The sequence below is a fragment of the Aythya marila genome, assembly GCF_965140915.1.
Source record: "Aythya marila genome assembly, chromosome: 3".
Lineage (NCBI taxonomy): Eukaryota > Metazoa > Chordata > Aves > Anseriformes > Anatidae > Aythya > Aythya marila.
In genome coordinates, this window is record NC_139044.1 from 106,613,308 (window position 1) to 106,630,737 (window position 17,430).

Consider the following 17,430-nt stretch of genomic DNA (forward strand, 5'->3'; position numbering starts at 1 on the left):
GGAGGAGACACCTCAGAAGACTAGCTCATAACCATCTTTTATCATGCTCCATAAACACAGGAGATAGGGACAACTCCCAGGAGTACTTTATTCCCCCTGCTTCCCTTTTGCAATATTTTCCTTCTGTTCAAATGCTTATTACAGTCAGCACTTGAAAGTTTTTAATATTATGTGGGAATTAAATATTTTCATAAATTGAATCACAACCTTGTTCAATCAGTTTATTTAAGACAAATTTTATCTGCAAGCTCTGTTCTACAGGGAAGTAAAGCTACATAGCACATTCTTCTAAACTGGAATTCACAGCAAAAACTGCATATCTACAGACTGCCAGCAATTTTGTTTATACTAGTTTCCCATTTTAAAAAAACGGGAGAAATAAAAGACCTAGTAAACTCATTTACAATCACCAAGAACTTTAGTTATATTTGATTCACATGGATTCATTTTGATTCATGTGAATTCTCAGAAGTTGAAGCTATCTGGAAGAAAAAAATAAACATTCCATTTAAGAAAAAAATTAATATGAAATCAAGTCTAGACTTAAGTAAACTTCGGTGTATTTCATTAGTAGGTTATTCTCACAATTACAGATACTTTCATTAGTAAATATTTCGTACTATTACATTTATCTAATAGAGCTTTTGTGAGTGTGCCTAGCAATACTGTTAGCAATCAGGTTTGCAACAGGGTTAACAATTTTAGAAACAAGGTTAGATCAGATATATAAAAATGTAGTAAGTATTTCCTGTGTACCTGCTATTTGCTCTCATTTACATTTTGCACTTGTACAGTGTCATCTACTCTGCAACTTGCTGAAAAGCACAAACCTGAACATATCTGCTGATCCTAGCACTGCCAGGTTCTCTCCAATCTGCCAGAGGTATAAAGATTCAAACTACATACTTCCATTCTTTAGCACTAGACAAAACTGAAGTTTTTAACTCATAACTTCACATCTTTGTTACTAGAGCAATAGTGAAATATTTTAATATTTAAACCTTAAAATTTTACCTGCTAGCACATAAGTCAGTTTCTTAAGCAAACCAACCAAGCAACTGCAGCAAGAAAATACACAAAAAAAAAATCTTTCAGAAAGAAGGAAAGCCTGTTTGCAAACATCAACAAAAAAAAAAACATAACCACATTTCAGAAAAGCCTTCCTCCCTCCCTCTCAGACAATAAATCTTATTAAAACAGAAGAGAAAATTTAGAATCTATCATCCCAATTTTATAAACATTGCAGTAATTTCTTCTTGTAATTTTGTCACCTTACAGAAAGTGTTTTCACACCATAAATAAATGTGTTCCCAATATTTTCAAAATGATAAAAAGGACACTAAAAAAAGTACTTGATATCAAGAAATAAACACTAATTTCTACTCAGAAAAGGTAGAAGTTATAAGTACTATAAACCAAGAAAAATGTCAGGGGAATAAATATATGAATAAAAACTCTTCTGTGTGGAGAATTACTCAAATGGTACAGTTAGAACTTCAAAGTCAAAATTCTAACTATAATGTCGGAAGACTACAAATAAAAAATAAGTATCTATTAGCTACTCCAAGAAAAAGTATCTTTCCCAAAAAAAGATATGTTACTATTGCAAAATATTAAATAATGAAATCTTTATAAGCATAACGAATTCTTTATAAGAATAATGAATTCTTTATAAGCACTGAACAATATATTTCCAAACTGATTTTGTAACTGAAGTATTTGAAAGAAACACCCTAGAAGCAAAAATTTCTTCTAATTAAAACACAGAACATTATTACGATGTTCAAGAAAGACAATCTTATGAAAATTTGTATGAATAATTAACATAAAATTGACAGTAAACTAACATTTATAAGCTCAAGTGAATGAATAGAAAAGTCTGGATGTAAGACTTTCTCCCTAATTCTACCTTTGTAAGGAGAGCAACGATCAGTGACAAGAGGATTAATGCTTTTGAAGTTACTGCTTCCTTAAAGGTTAATTGCATTTAGAAACAGATCCAGAAGAATGTAATATTTATGTTCCTTCCAGGGAGCTAAACACTTTTTAGCCTCTTAATGCTGGCTGTTACTACAAACCACTTACAGACTTAGATTTTCACAGGTGTAAATACGGGTAGTTCCAGATCAGAAAAGGACACGCTTCCTCTTTTGGTTAATAGTGAAAAGTAAATCTAGTTTCCCTACTTTCTCATAAATAAACAAACGAGATAAAAAAAACTTCCATAAATGGCACAAAGTAAAACAAATAACAAAGACAAAGCTGCTCTCTTGATTCCAGGAAATAACTAACAGCAGATCACTACAAATGGAAACCAATTTATACAGAGAGCTGATTTGGGATTTTTTTTTTTTATTATTTTTATTTTAAGTTAATGATTTTTTTTAAGTTAAGAACACTGACGTATTCTTACCAAGCTTCAGGCAACAAGAAGGCGTATTCATGTGGTGAAGTTGTCTCTGGGAAATTGGAGAGAATTGCTTGTCTGTGTGGAAGCAAAGCTGATCCATGGAAAGTGAACAAGATTTCCAAGGCTCTGACATTGCTTTCCTAAAGAGAAAAACAATATATTGTGGTGGTTTAGGACTGATATAGACTGAAACTGAGCGAGTAATGTAAGTTTTGATCACACAACATTTAATTTTAAGATTTTCTTCAGCAATAAGGAGAATTAGATCGAGGTCACGGATTGTAAATAAATAAATGCAAATAAATACACCCTCCAGTTCTTCAATTTCCATTGAGATTCTACCAAGTTCAACAGAAAAAAACATGCACTTAAGTCAAAGAGGCAAAAAAGTATGTTATAGTAAAATATTAATACCCGAGCATAAGTTCTTGCTGAAAGCACAATATTCTGATTTCTGAACTTCTTGAAGAATTCACCATCGTAGTGCTGTTTAGCTGCATGAGGTCCTCCAAGGATTTCCTTTAAAAAATATGATACTTTTTTTTTTTTATACAAGATTTACAGAAGCATTAAAAAACGTGTTTCTTTATCATACAATGATGAAGCATGAATTATACCTGGAAAACATGGGAGAGGGGTCAGGTATTCTTTTTTGTTTGTTTGCTTTTTTTTTTTTTTTCCTGTGTGTGTGTGTTTTTTTTATTTTATTTTATTTCAGTATGGAAAACATTTGTTTCCGACAAGCTATGGCAATTCTGTGTTATTTGAATTAGGGTGTAGACAGCATTAGTTACAAAGGGATTTGGTAAAAATCACAACTTAAATGGTATCAACTGCAAAGTTAAGTTAAAAAACAAAACAAAACAAAACAAAAACACAGTCTTCCATTCCAAAAAGTTTCACTTCTGTAACTCGTGAAAGAAAAATAAGATTTGCTAGAAAATCTGAATTCCTAAATAGACTAAGGTAGCTTCAAAGCAATAATAATCCTGCACCAATTCTAGATTCCATGTTGTTGTATAAGTTATTTCCCACACACAAAACTGTTCAATTATTCAAGACACATCAGATTTCCCCTCTGACATTTTAGTTTAATGCCATATTCATGTGTAAATGCCAAGTGCACTTAATACCAGCTAACATGCACTTTAAACTGTACATGACTATTCCTGAAAAAAACAGTCTGTATTTTGCTGGCAGACAGCCACAGTATGTTCAAAACAGGCTTCTGCCCCACTATGCTTCTCAAAGCTAAAAGCTAGCCATTTGCAACCTTGAAGCACAAGAAATGAGGTAGCCTGAACAGAAAACAGCTTACACTTCTCAAGAGAGAGACCTGCATTTCAACAAGACTATGAATGTTAATACTACAACATACAAAAAAATATGATCATGAGACAAAAATGTTACAGGAGTATCTGTATAATGAGAATTCAAAAGAACTTAAGTCAGTTACCAAGTTCCTTTACCTCATAGGTTTCAAGGCGATCAAGATAAATTAACAGCTTCAGCCTGCTACGGCAGAGTTCTTTTTGTTCCAGTGTTAGCCTGTTTACCAAAGCAAGAATTTTCATGTTTACAACTGATACTGTATATCATATACACATGAAGAAAACAGCTACACATTTGAATGATTTTGTGCACTGGAGAATATTGAGAAGTGCAGTAAATTGAGAAGTTTGATAAAATATAACACTAAATAAAAATCTACACAACTTTTCTATCAGGAATAATGTACATAAGAATGTTCTTGCAACTCTGTAGTTACAGGCCTATAAGTCTGAATAGAACATGGCTTAACACTGCATTTACTTTGAGAAGTTTACTGATAACAGCAGTTCTTGATGCTTCCTGGCCTCTTTCTCCTTTTTAGCATCTGTTTCTTCGTCTGCTGACAAGAAGTCTTCATAGGGAATTTCAATGTCCACCTCCCCTGGTAAGATAAATCTGGAGGACAAAAACAACCAAATCAATGTTGATACAAACAAACAAACAAAAAAAAGATATGAAGAACGGTTACTGAAAAAGCAGATTGACACAGTTTTCTACTTATGTCTTGACTAAAAATTTAAACTTTCATAGAAAATTATAATACTGAATTTTGCTGTTGTAAGAAGATACTCAGCAAAATCAAACAAAAGGCATTGAAAAGCACCTCTTCGACCCCCAACCTCCAAAAAAAAAGAAAATACCCACAACTATGATGGTAAAAGCTTCTGAAGTCTACAGGTAACACTGACATTGGCAATGTTTCTACAACTTACAATTGTAATAGATGACTGGATGAAGAGAGAACATCCTATTCTTCCATCAGGAACTGAATGCCAAAGAGAATTGTCTCTGCATACGTTTACCTACTGACCCAATCCTCCCACTGCATTTTGCTTTCCAGAATATTATCACAACAATCAAGACGTACAATAAAACATCTTCATTAGGAGTAGCTGCAACTACCAGAAGAGGCAGCAGAAACAGAGTCTCACAGAAAAATCACGACATCAGAAGTTCTTTGTAATGGAAAAGGTAGCAGGCACCAGACATAAGGGAAAATTCATTATCAAAGTACTTTGTCAAAGGTAAAATGGCAACAAACACCTTGTAGACATCTATAGAATAGTTTGATTCAGAGCATTATGTCTTTTTTAATGCCCTGCCAAAGCATCTTAATACTTCCACTATTAGTTGATTTAGGAGGGGAAAAAAAAAAAAAAAAAAAAAACACTCTTCCCAAACCTGCCACCATCTTCTCCTTTTCCTATGGCCACAAGAGCCTCCAAGTCTGTGCCTTTCAAGCCATACTGTAGCAACTTCTTTGCAGCATCCACATTCTCCGGAACTCTTTCTAGGCACTCGTGAAGAACCCATGCACGCTTCTTAATTTTGCTCTGTCCAAGACAAAAGCACAGGTCTAATGTTATATGTTTCAATCCAAAGCAATGAAAACGGAAACGTTAAGTAGAAGAAACACATTAGAACACTAAGAAAACATCGAGTTTATCTCGTAACTGGCAATGTGAACCAAAAAAAGAAGTGAGATAGGGAAAATACCCCACACAATTCTGTTCAGTTCTGTTTTATCAGTATGTGGACTTCGTTTTGTTCAGTTAATGTAATGGTGTTAATTCTCTTTGCAGGGCTCTCCACATGACTTTGTTTACTAGCTAAAGAGAAGCCTCCAGCACAAGAAATTGTATCCTGAAGAAAATCAGTGGTCACTGAATATAGCCCTCCAATAGAAAAAGAAGCAAAGAATGAAAAAAACATAATTCCATCAGAGTTTACACGGCAGAAGAGGGCACAAATGCCAAATGACCATAGCAGACCAGTCACAACAAGAGGAACAGAAATTGTTATTTCTGCTCCCTAATTAGTATCACTCCTGATTATACTGTATCAAATTTGATGTTTTGGGGCCAAAGATACAGCTGTTATAGATTTTGTGTATTCCCCAACAGGGCTTGAGTTATTCTCAGTATCTGTCTCTTCTGTTACAGAAGACCACAGACACAGAGAGGTTACAAAGGATTATTGCCAATCTTCAATTGAGATTACACAGCATATGGAGAATGGTCACTTAGAAAATCTTATTTTGACATTTAAATAATATATGACTTGAAATAAATAAAACTACATGATATTTTTCTTGATCTCATAGAAGATTTTACATCAATGCACCATTAGGTTGTGCATCTTTGATTATGCTTGTCTGCTAAGTTAGGTAACTCTCTTTAAAACAAATAAAACCCATGATGGATTCTACTGAAACAGTCCAGTCACGGGTTGAATTTAATATAAATTTTTGTTATTCATCCTTTGAAATAGCTATGGATACCAACTTAACCTTCCCACATGATTTTCTAAAATACCTGGAAGTTATTTAAATGTATTTCATTTCTAATTATTATTCATTTGCCGTGAAACAATCTACCGCTACATGTAAGAAAGAGATTACATTAGAGAGAGCTATTAACTGAAATTAGAAGATATTCCAAAGGAATGATTTCCATTAACTTTTAAGGTCTCTGAATCAAGCCTTCAGTTAAATTAACAAGATCACTCTCTCTCACATGACACACAAATGGAATTTGCAGGACAGCTCTCCGAACTGCCACCAATTTCTGTTGCATAAATTAGAACACAATTCAATTTCTGTGAGGATAACAAAGGCATTCTGAAAAGAAAGCCTAAAAGTCACAGAAACAAACCCACCAAATAGTCTTGAATTGAAGCAACGTTAACAGCTGATTTCCTCCACTGTCTTTGATAGACAAGATCAGAATCAAGGCCATATGCTTGAGCCAAAGACAGAGCTTCCCCATATTCTTCATTATCAATCTGAAAAGTAAACACATGAAAATTAAAGTCCACATTAAGCGATCAATTATTAATTCTCTGTGTTGAAACAGGTAGAGGGATAATTACTATGGGTATGCTTAAGCAGGTAGGGAAGTGAATGGCTTATAAGATAAGAATGAATAAGACCCAGATCTGACAGAAGCCTTTAGAAAAAGAGACTTTTCCTCAATAAAAAGGAAGAAGTTTAGGCAACCAGTATGACATTAGCACCCCCTCGAAACTCTTAATAGCTATTAGGCTCAACTGCTTTGCCATCAGAACAACCAAAATGTCCTAAACAAAGTACTGCCTAGAGAAGTCTTCAAGATGAAGAAGCATCTCTTCTCTGATAAAAATGTGTCACAGGACTACCTTTTATGTACATTATATGTGAAAAAATATGCAAGTAAATTACATTAATATAAGAGTGTAAGTTAACCTATTCTCTGGGCAGTAACAAACCGAACTAATTTCTTTCAACATACCTGCTGAGCCTCCCCATTATTTGTAAACACTCACATGAGCACAATTCCAACACTAATGAAGCACAGTTACCTGCAAACATCTTATTTGAATTATTATGGTTTATAAACAATGGTTACCTACATCAGATAACATAGCCCACTTTCAGATATGAAACCCCCTAGAAATATGTGCTTAAATTCTACTCCTAATATAACAACAATTTTTATAAGTTTTTTTTTTTTTTTTTTTTAATATGTCTAAATAAAGCTCATTATCAGATACAACCTTCCCTTCAGTACTCACTTTTCTCTGGTAAAGCTCCTCTGGAGTTGTGGACCTCAAGCTAACAAGGCGGAAATTTTTTGTAATAGTACGCGGACGTTTTCGTGGTGGAGCAAATCGTTCCATTTCTGTCACGAAGTACAGGCCTTGCTTCAGGTAGCTGAAGTATCTGTCCTTAGCAGAATTTTCATCATCGGAGTCAGAGTCATCTTCTCCCTCATCTTCATCACCAGGTCTGCTCTCCAAGCGTAATCTTTTTGGAACAAGTTTTATCTCACACTGCAGAGAAAACAATTCTTAGGAGTAGAATACAAAGCTTCCACCTAGTATATCTCATCTAGCTTGGTGAGAATACAGTAAACCTCCACTTCCAGAACTTCAAATTGCTGCATCAACATTATTCCTCCTTTAAACCCTTTACTTCTCAGCTCGATTAATATTCTCCTTGATTTGAGACTTCATCCTTTACCTGCTAAGGAAGGGCAAAGGTTTGTTAAAAGTAACCCACTATTGCAATAGATACACTATCCTACACCACCCCAGACAGTACAGAACTATGGAGACATATTTAAATCTCAGCACACTGTTACATAGCTTACGTCAGTGTATGAGATAAGCGTAAGTTACATTTGTATTGAAAAGATATATATATCTCCAACTATTCTTCCCTGTGTTCTTCTTCCTACAACATGCAAGTCACTGGCTATATCTGATTTCTAAAATAATAAACTTTTCAAAAAACATGCATGCAAGCTTTGGTACACATTGAGATATTCTGACAATTTTTTTTGTCATTGTTCATTTAAGACCTATTTCAGTGCAAGTCTTAGGAAATAATCGGTTTCTTTGAAACAAAGGAAAGTTCTGGTTAACTTTACTACCAAAGGTACCTCTTACTCCTGTCTGGAATCCTACCAAGGATTAAGAAAAAAACAGATCCCTTGCATAACTTGGTCTTAATTTCAATTTGTTCCATATTTCTTTTAAATATACTCAAGAGACACCTGCTTCAAAATGGGAGAGGGTGCAGCATTCTTGCAGTATTCTTCAAATGCACTAACAAATGAAGCAGTGAAAACTGACTGTTGACACAAACTGTTTCCTGCAGAATTTCCTTTCCTTTCATTCAGAGTTGGGCTTCTACAAGTTTTTTCATCTGCTGTCTACATAACTTAATTGCCAAGGAACTTAAAGACAGTTGAATTGCAGGATGTTCAGAATTGCCTGCCTAGAGATAAGGAGGCAAAATCACTTTTCCTATTAATGATAATAAACATACATATGCATGCAACATCCTTTGGATTACATACACAAAAGCAAATTATTTCTGTTGCTTTCCAGAATGATGTGTATTCCTCACCTCCAGACTTAGAAATCCTCCATCATGAGCTGAAGTAACCTGAGGAGAACTCTCAAACCATTCACATGACTTCCCCAGCAAGTTTCTTAATGTCTTGACTGATGACACAGTTAACGCACCAGAGCAGCGAGCCAGAATCACAGAATTATCTGCCCACCAATTTACATCTATCAGTGGGTAATACGATTCTTTATCTAAAATAAAGAATTAAGAAAGCATCACATAAGGGAAGATAATTTTAAACACCAGATAAGAACTGAAGTGGCTTCAATTAAAAGATTTCATCTGATGGCCTAATTTAACAAACATTTTATTATTTTATATGCATCCTTACTTCACTAGATTTGCATTTTGGGCCAACTGCAGTTTCATGAAATCACTTCTGCATTAACTGAAGTTGTTATGGGGGGAGAAAAATAAATCAATTTTGCACTTAACCTAAGTATTTTTCTTTAATATTATTTAGAAAAAAGTTCACAGTAAACCAATTTACTTGCACAAAACATGACAGAATTTAGATATTTGATAAAGAACTCTTTTATACTTTACTTCCCAGTCCATCCTTGATCAAGTCTCCCTGGCAATGAATGTTATATTGATGAAACTCAGAAAAGGTTACACTGCTTTTGAGGACAAGTGACAACTGTGAACAAGGCTCCTGAAACAGCCTACAAGATGTGGTTATTAAGAAAATTTAAGCACCAACAAGAAAAAAAATCACCACAGATGAGGATGGAAGCCGTGCCACTTCTAAGATGATTTTTATTATAATAACTGGGTATTGGGACCAAAATGTTCATCTCAAAGAGTTAGCTCAATTTAATACATTACCATTACCCACCTCTCTAATAAAAGACAACCATTACCCAAAAAGGACAGAGAAACAGATCAGCTTATTACTTTTCTACTACTTCAGTGCTTAGTTAGCAGGCTACCCATAAAGATCAGAAGAATTAACTGAAAATAAAAGGATCACCAAGAAGAACAGCACAAAAAAAACAGAGCTTTTAGTAGTATAGACATATAGAAGCACCAGCAAATGGATCACAAACAGCTATTGATGTCTGCACTCTTGGAAGAGCCATGTAATATCTAGGGCTATCAATCTATCTATCGATGGCTGCATGCAATGGCTTGAATTTTAGGAAAATAATAGAATACTGACATAAGGTGAAACAAGCCACAGGACAGAAAGACATTTTATTTCAGAGTTTTGAAATAATATCTCTATATTACATTAGCATTCAAGATTTATTAGACATACACAGATAAATGACATAAAGGTAAGTTTATGTTTTAGACTGTGGAATCTACAAACGTATTATTATTATTATAATTTCGTCATATTATGATGTAGTAGCTTCTGATACAACCTAAGACAACTGTTTGACTGTTCAGCATTCTAGTCATAATCACGATTAATAATAAATTAAGTCCTGTACTAGCTGAAATACCCTCTTATTTATGATTATGGCTACAAGAATATTCCTAGGAGAGGATTTTTAAAAACTATACTGTGACACTCATTTAGCTATGTCATGCTATAAATTCAGATCATACATACAATCTTGTCAACCACCCTAATTATGATTTAATTAAGCTATTTCATATCCTTGTACATTTGTATAAATACTTTTAACCACGCCATAACTTAAAACAACAATTCAACTGCACCACATACCTTTTATTTTCTTTCTTTTTTCACTAGAGAGACTCCAGTCTGGGTTGATTTCATCATAACCTGGCTACATAAACGTGAGAGGAAACAAGAAGGATTAATATGCAAGCAAATCTTTAACACAATCCGTTTATTTACTTCACTGCTGACCCACTCATTTTTCACTGTAAACACTCCCACAGAAGTTCAAACCTTTACTGATCATAAAACATACACCTGCGGAAGTTAAACTTTTCTCCAAACAGTTAAATTAAAGAAAGGGAGAGAGGAGAAAAGTAAAAAGGAAAAAAAATACACTACAAGTTTCCTTAATACAAACTATACAGTCTAACCAGATCCAACTGCTTAACTACAGTTAAGCTATAGTTACCCACCCTGTTCCCCAGGGGTCAGTGTTGGGGCCCATCCTCTTTAATATCTTTATAGATTATTTGGACGAGGGAATTGAGTGCATTCTCAGTAAGTTTGCAGATGGCACCAAGCTGGAGGAAAGTGTCGATCTGCTGGAGGGTAGGAAAGCCCGCAGAGGGACCTGGACAAGATGAGTTAATGGACAGAGGCCAATGGGATAAGGTTCAACATGACTAAGTGCTAGGTCCTGTACTTTGGCCACAACAACCCCAAACAGTACTACAGGCTCAAGGCAGACTGGCTCAAAAGCTGTGCAGAGGAAAAGGATTTGGGGGTGCTGATTGATGCTCGCCTGAACATGAGCCAGCAGTGTGCCCAGGTGGCCAAGAAAGCCAATGGGATCCTGGCTTGTATCAGGAATAGTGTAGACACCAGGGAGGTGATCCTCCCCCTGTTCTCTGCTCTGGTGAGGTTGCATCTTGAGTACTGTGTTCATCTTTGGGCCATTCACTACAGGAAGGACATCAAGGTGCTCGAGAGTGTCCAGAGAAGGGCTATGAAGCTGGTGAAAGGCCTGGAACACAAGTCCTGTGAGGAACATCTCAGGGAACTGAGGTTGTTTAGCCTGGAAAAGAGGAGGCTTGGGGGAGACTTTATTGCTCTTGAAAGGAGCACCTGAAAGGAAGGCGTGGGGAGTTGGGAGTCAGCTTCTTCTCACAAGAAACTAGTGATAGGACTAGAGGGCATGGCCTCAAGTTGCGCCACAGGAGGTTTAGGTTAGAAATGAGGAGACATTTCTTCTCAGAGAGTAGTCAGGTATTGGAACAGGTTGCCTTGAGAAATGGTGGTGTCATCATCCCTGGGGGTGTGTAAGGAAAGGTTGGACGTGGTGCTCTAGGGATATGGTTTAGTGGGTGATATCAGTGATAGTGGTACAGTTGTACCAGATGATCTTGGAGATCAGAATACAAGGCTTCTGCGTTTACTGGAATGACAGTATGCAGTTAAAGCACAGTCATCTGAACTTCACTCATCTCCTACGGAAACGTATCTCCAGAGGATTAAAACGTATACAGCAAGTTTCTAAACACCTATGCCCCTCTTACCTGGTCAGCTTGGTCCCATTCTCCTTGTTGTCTGAGAGATGGAATAGACCAGATTGTCAGTTTTCCAGAGAAATGAATAGCTGCCAGAAGAGCTCCATCAGGGGAAAGATTCATCTTGAAAATTCCATCCTGCCAAACATTGTCAGCAAAAACAAAAGTCTCATCTTTTCAGAAAAAAAAAAGTCAACCACAACTGTGGTATGGAAAAGTGAAAACAACCTATATAAGTTAAGAATACTACAACTACTAACAAAACTCTGAGAACATGAACTTCTTTATCACATTCTATAAAATAAATAAAAGCTGAGAATGCAGGAAAAAATCTTCAGGCTGTTCTTAAACCATCTGTTTACAGAAATCATTTAGCGGCCTCAGTTATCTATTGTCCTGCCTACATAGTCACCTTCCAAGAAAGATGGCTACCCAAATGCAGCTTAGCACACAGCTCTCCCCCCCCCCAGTAGCAGACTTTTGGTTGGATAACAACAGAGGAAGCAGCAATAGGCCAAACATCAGATTAAGGCCATACTGAAGAAATAATTCAACAGTTGTTAGTAAACCTTAGCAAAGCTACAAAACATTACATTGCTTCTCCTGGATGAAGTTTTCCTTACAGGCAAAATGTAGTGGCCTCGCTCCTACAAACAAAATATTTCCTTAATATTAAGGATTCATGAACTCCCTTACAATTACAACTGTATCTCTACATCATTCCCATGAGACAAAATATACACTCGTGTTTTAAAGCCCAACTTAGTGCCCTTGCAATGCATAACAGTTTCTGAAAACAGGATTTATATTCCTTTGTGCATGCCACCATCAGGTTCTCAGAGTCTAGTCTTCACTAAAAAAGAGAAGCACACAGATTCTGAAAGCTTGATATTGATCATAGAATCTCATTTTGTTACCATAGCTCACTTTCTAAAAGCTTTCTAATAAACATTCATCCTATAGTAACACTAAACACTCAGTATCTAGGATTTAGAACTATCCAAGTCTGACAGTAATCAATTTTTAAGAAACACCCTCCCCTCTCGGAAAATATCTCAATGTAAGTGAAATATAGATGAGTTACTATACTTCGATATGATTATGAAGTTCTAATACAAAATCTACAGCAAATTAAGAACAGATACCATTTGAAGATGACTCCTTTTTGCAGTTTTATTTTGGTTAGTTATTTTGGCTTTTTATTATAATTGTTTTAAGTTCTAGCTATGCCATAGAAACAATTACAGAATCAGAATCACAGAATTTCTAGGTTGGAAGAGACCTCAAGATCATCAAGTGCAACCTCTGACCTAACACTAAACACAGTCCCCACTAAACCATATTCCTAAGCTCTACATCTAAACGTCTTTTGAAGACTTCCAGGGATGGAGACTCCACCACTTCCCTGGGCAGCCTGTTCCAATGCCTCACAACCCTTTCAGTAAAGAAGTTCTTCCTAACATCTAACCTAAAACTCCCCTGGCGCAACTTAAGCCCATTCCCCCTCCTCCTGTCACCAGGCACGTGGGAGAACAGACCAACCCCCACCTCGCTACAGCCTCCCTTGAGGTACCTATAGAGAGCGATAAGGTCGCCCCTGAGCCTCCTCTTCTCCAGGCTGAACAAGCCCAGCTCCCTCAGCCACTCCTCATAAGACTTGTTCTCCAGGCCCCTCAGCAGCTTCGTCGCCCTTCTCTGCACCCGCTCAAGCACCTCCATGTCCTTCTTGTAGCGAGGGGCCCAAAACTGAACACAGTACTCGAGGTGTGGCCTCACCAGAGCTGAGTACAGGGGGACGATCACCTCCCTAGCCCTGCTGGTCACACTGTTCCTGATACAAGCCAGGATGCCGTTGGCCTTCTTGGCCACCTGAGCACACTGCTGGCTCATATTCAGCCGACTATCCACCATCACTCCCAGGTCCTTTTCTGCCTGGCAGCTCTCCAACCATTCCTCTCCCAGTCTGTAGCTCTTCTTGGGGTTATTGCGCCCCAGGTGCAGGACCCGGCACTTGGCCTTGTTGAACTTCATGCAGTTGACCTCAGCCCATCGGTGCAGCCTATCCAGATCCTCCTGCAGAGCTTTCCTACCCTCAAGCAGATCGACACACGCACCTAACTTGGTGTCATCTGCGAACTTACTGAGGGTGCACTCGATACCCTCGTCCAGATCATTGATGAAGATATTAAAGAGGACCGGCCCCAGCACCGAGCCCTGGGGGACGCCACTAGTGACTGGCCTCCAACTGGATTTGACTCCATTCACCACGACTCTTTGGGCCCAGCTATCCAGCCAGTTTCTAACCCAACGAAGCGTGCGCCAGTCCAAGCCAAGAGCAGCCAGTTTCTTGAGGAGAATGCTGTGGGAGACGGTGTCAAAAGCCTTGCTGAAGTCAAGGTAGACCACATCCACAGCCTTTCCCTCATCCACCCAGCGCGTCACTCTGTCATAGAAGGAGATCAGGTTCGTCAAGCAGGACCTGCCTTTCATAAACCCATGCTGACTGGGCCTGATCGCCTGCTTCCCCTGCAAGTGCTGCGTGATGGCTCTCAGGAGGATCTGCTCCATGAGCTTCCCTGGCACTGAGGTCAAACTGACAGGCCTGTAATTTCCCGGGTCTGCCCTCCGGCCCTTCTTGTAGATGGGCGTCACGTTTGCTAGCCGCCAGTCGACTGGGACCTCCCCCGATCGCCAGGACTGCTGATAAATGATGGATAGTGGCTTGGCCAGCTCCTCTGCCAGTTCTCTCAGTACCCTTGGGTGGATCCCATCTGGCCCCATCGAGCTGTGCACATCCAAGTGCCGTAGCAGGTCAACAACCATTTCCTCATGGATAGTGAGGGCCACATCCTGCTCCCCATCCCCTTCCACCAGCTCAGGGTACTGAGTATCCAGAGAACAACCGGTATTGCCGCTAAAGACTGAGGCAAAGAAGGCATTAAGCACCTCCGCCTTTTCCTCATCTCTTGTAACTAAGTTTCCCCCCGCATCCAGTAAAGGATGGAGATTCTCCTTAGTCCTCCTTTTTGTGTTGATGTATTTATAGAAACGTTTTTTGTTATCTTTAACGGCAGCATTATTATGATCAAGCAATCTGCTCATTGTTCTCACACTTGCCTGGTTTGCAACTTATTGAGAGCACTGCTTAAATTCAAGCTTTCAATGTGCTTTTACACAAAATGGAAGGTATATTAAGATATCTTAAAACAAATTATGACTTTTTTTCTAATATTCATAACTCTTAAGTGTTCTCCAATTATGTTCTTAAGTACCTAGAGTGTAAATTTGTATTTGTAATTTGTGCAATTTGTATTCTAGTTTCTCAAGGATAGTGCATGCCTACTAAAGGTAATTCTCTTTTTAGAAATCAAGTTGCATGCACAGAGTGCTAAGAACAAGAGACTGTGAAAGGACTTAGAAACATAGACCTAAAATATTTAACCCATTCAGATGAATGGTCAGTGGTACGTAACACAGATTTTAAACACAGATTAAATAACTACTTAGCATTGGTAACAACCTGTTTGCTGTTTAAATAGCAACCATATGGCTGCTACTATGTTCAAATTTCCAACCCAAGCATTGTTATCTATAGAGATTAATCAGTACTTTGGCAAAGCAGTCAATGCTGCCTCAGAAAACAGCTTGTCAATTTCAGGGAACTGCAGAACAAGACAGTGAGAGCTTCAGTAGGTTGGCACTTCCCATTTTAAAACTGCCATTTAAGCTACCAATTCTAACAATCTAATCCAAATACAGGTAGTTCTTCTAACCAAGTCCCCTAGCTGCTGTGCCTGTCACATTGTAAAACTGCTGTCAATTTCCTACTAAAGAGGTAAAATATAGCTCACAGATTTAAACTATTAACTCAGAAATTGGATTAAAACATTCAGTAACAACAATTTCTGCTTTCCTTTGCAAATTTGGTACTGGCAAGTGCATTGATAGTGAAGTTTAGCACAGTTATATTCAGTACTACCCTTCCAGTAAAGCTTCCACTTTACTTCAGCCTTCTCTTTTATATTTTCCGTGAAGGAAATAAAATCTCTTCCCATTCTACCCTTGAGAGAGATTCAGAAAGATCTGTTTTCCCCTCCAACCAAGCATCCAATTTCTTCTTTTAACCAGTCACCTAAACATCCCAAAAATCTATTAAGGTTATTTCCCAAGTCCATATAACTTCATACAAGCCATTTTTCTCTCCACAGGACCAGTGAAGAGTGGGAGGTAAATTCTTTACTGCTCCTTCCTTGTAAACCACAAAGGGAAAACTTAAAAAAAAAAAAAAAAAAAAAAAGGAGGGAAAGGGGAGGGAATCAAACAAAGGCTTTACACAAATACTAAATAAGAGACAGGAGAACATGGTGCAGGTACCACACGGGTAGCCCCAAAGGCATGCAGAAGAAATCTGAAACTACTACGCACAAAACCTTAGAAACATAGAAGACATATGCCACCACTTCAATCCGATGAGACTTACCGTTCACTCTGTCAAGGGAGAAAAGAATACAAGACACATACCCAGGGTTTGTTTAAGAACGAATTGCTTCTGATCAGCAGTTTTGCTAGTTTCACATACATCCTGCTAGTATAAGTTTGACTCATCATAAACTTTCGCAGCTATTTAGGAAAACATTTCCATAGTATCTCGTATCTCATAACAGACCCCAAGAATTAAGTCTCCATTTTCCCTATCTAAGCCATGAATGATTGATTTGAACTTAGTGTATGAAAATTTAGGGCTGTAAGGGAAGTGGGTTTTTGTTTTTCAGGTAGGAGTAACGTAGTGCATAAGGTTGGTTTGGGATATTCCTTCCCTCCCCCTCAAGGCATATATTTGAGGAATACCAGCACAACAACCAAGTCTCTTTTAGAGCGTACACACGCTATGTTCATTATATTCTCTAACTGTCCTGGTTTCAGTTAGAACAGAGTTAATTTTCTTCCTAGTAGCTGGTAGAATGCTATATTTTGGCTTAGGATGAGAAGAGTGCTGATAACACCCCGATGGTTTAATTGTTGCAGAGAAGTGCTTATACCAAGCCAAGGATGTCTCAGCTTCTTGCTCTGTCCTGCCAGCGGGCAGGCTGGGGGTGCAGTAAGAGCTGGGAGGGGACAGACCCAGCACAGCTGACCCAAACTAGCCAAAGGGGTATTCCATACCATCTGACATCATGCTAAACTATATAGGGGTGGCTAGCCAGGGGAGGGGGGCCGGACTGCTTGGGGTTAGGCTGGGCATCGGTCAGCGGGTGGTGAGCAATTGCATTGTGCGTCACTTGTTCGTACACATTATTAGTAGTAGTACTATTATCATCATTGTAGTATTATTATTTTATTATTAATAATATTATTATTATTATTATTTTGTCTTATTAAACTGTCTTTATCTCAACTCACAGGCTTCACTTTCCATCTCTCCCCCCCGTCCCAGAGAGGGAGGGGGGAGGGT

The 17,430-nt window shown here is 37.9% G+C and overlaps 1 protein-coding gene across 3 annotated transcripts in view; it reads right to left on the bottom strand.

Annotated features, from left to right (window-relative positions):
- NBAS (NBAS subunit of NRZ tethering complex) overlaps nt 1-17,430 on the bottom strand; it is a gene marked incomplete at its 5' end in the record, with an annotated part of 190,930 nt that overhangs the window by 148,716 nt on the left and 24,784 nt on the right. For all 3 annotated transcript variants that reach the window (XM_082757307.1, XM_082757308.1, XM_082757309.1), the window contains 10 exons: nt 2,414-2,550; nt 2,825-2,929; nt 3,880-3,958; nt 4,223-4,357; nt 5,144-5,295; nt 6,620-6,745; nt 7,514-7,771; nt 8,853-9,046; nt 10,534-10,597; nt 11,988-12,116. In XM_082757307.1, coding sequence (XP_082613433.1) covers nt 2,414-2,550; nt 2,825-2,929; nt 3,880-3,958; nt 4,223-4,357; nt 5,144-5,295; nt 6,620-6,745; nt 7,514-7,771; nt 8,853-9,046; nt 10,534-10,597; nt 11,988-12,116 — 1,379 coding nt within the window. The remainder of the gene's footprint in view (nt 1-2,413; nt 2,551-2,824; nt 2,930-3,879; nt 3,959-4,222; nt 4,358-5,143; nt 5,296-6,619; nt 6,746-7,513; nt 7,772-8,852; nt 9,047-10,533; nt 10,598-11,987; nt 12,117-17,430) is intronic.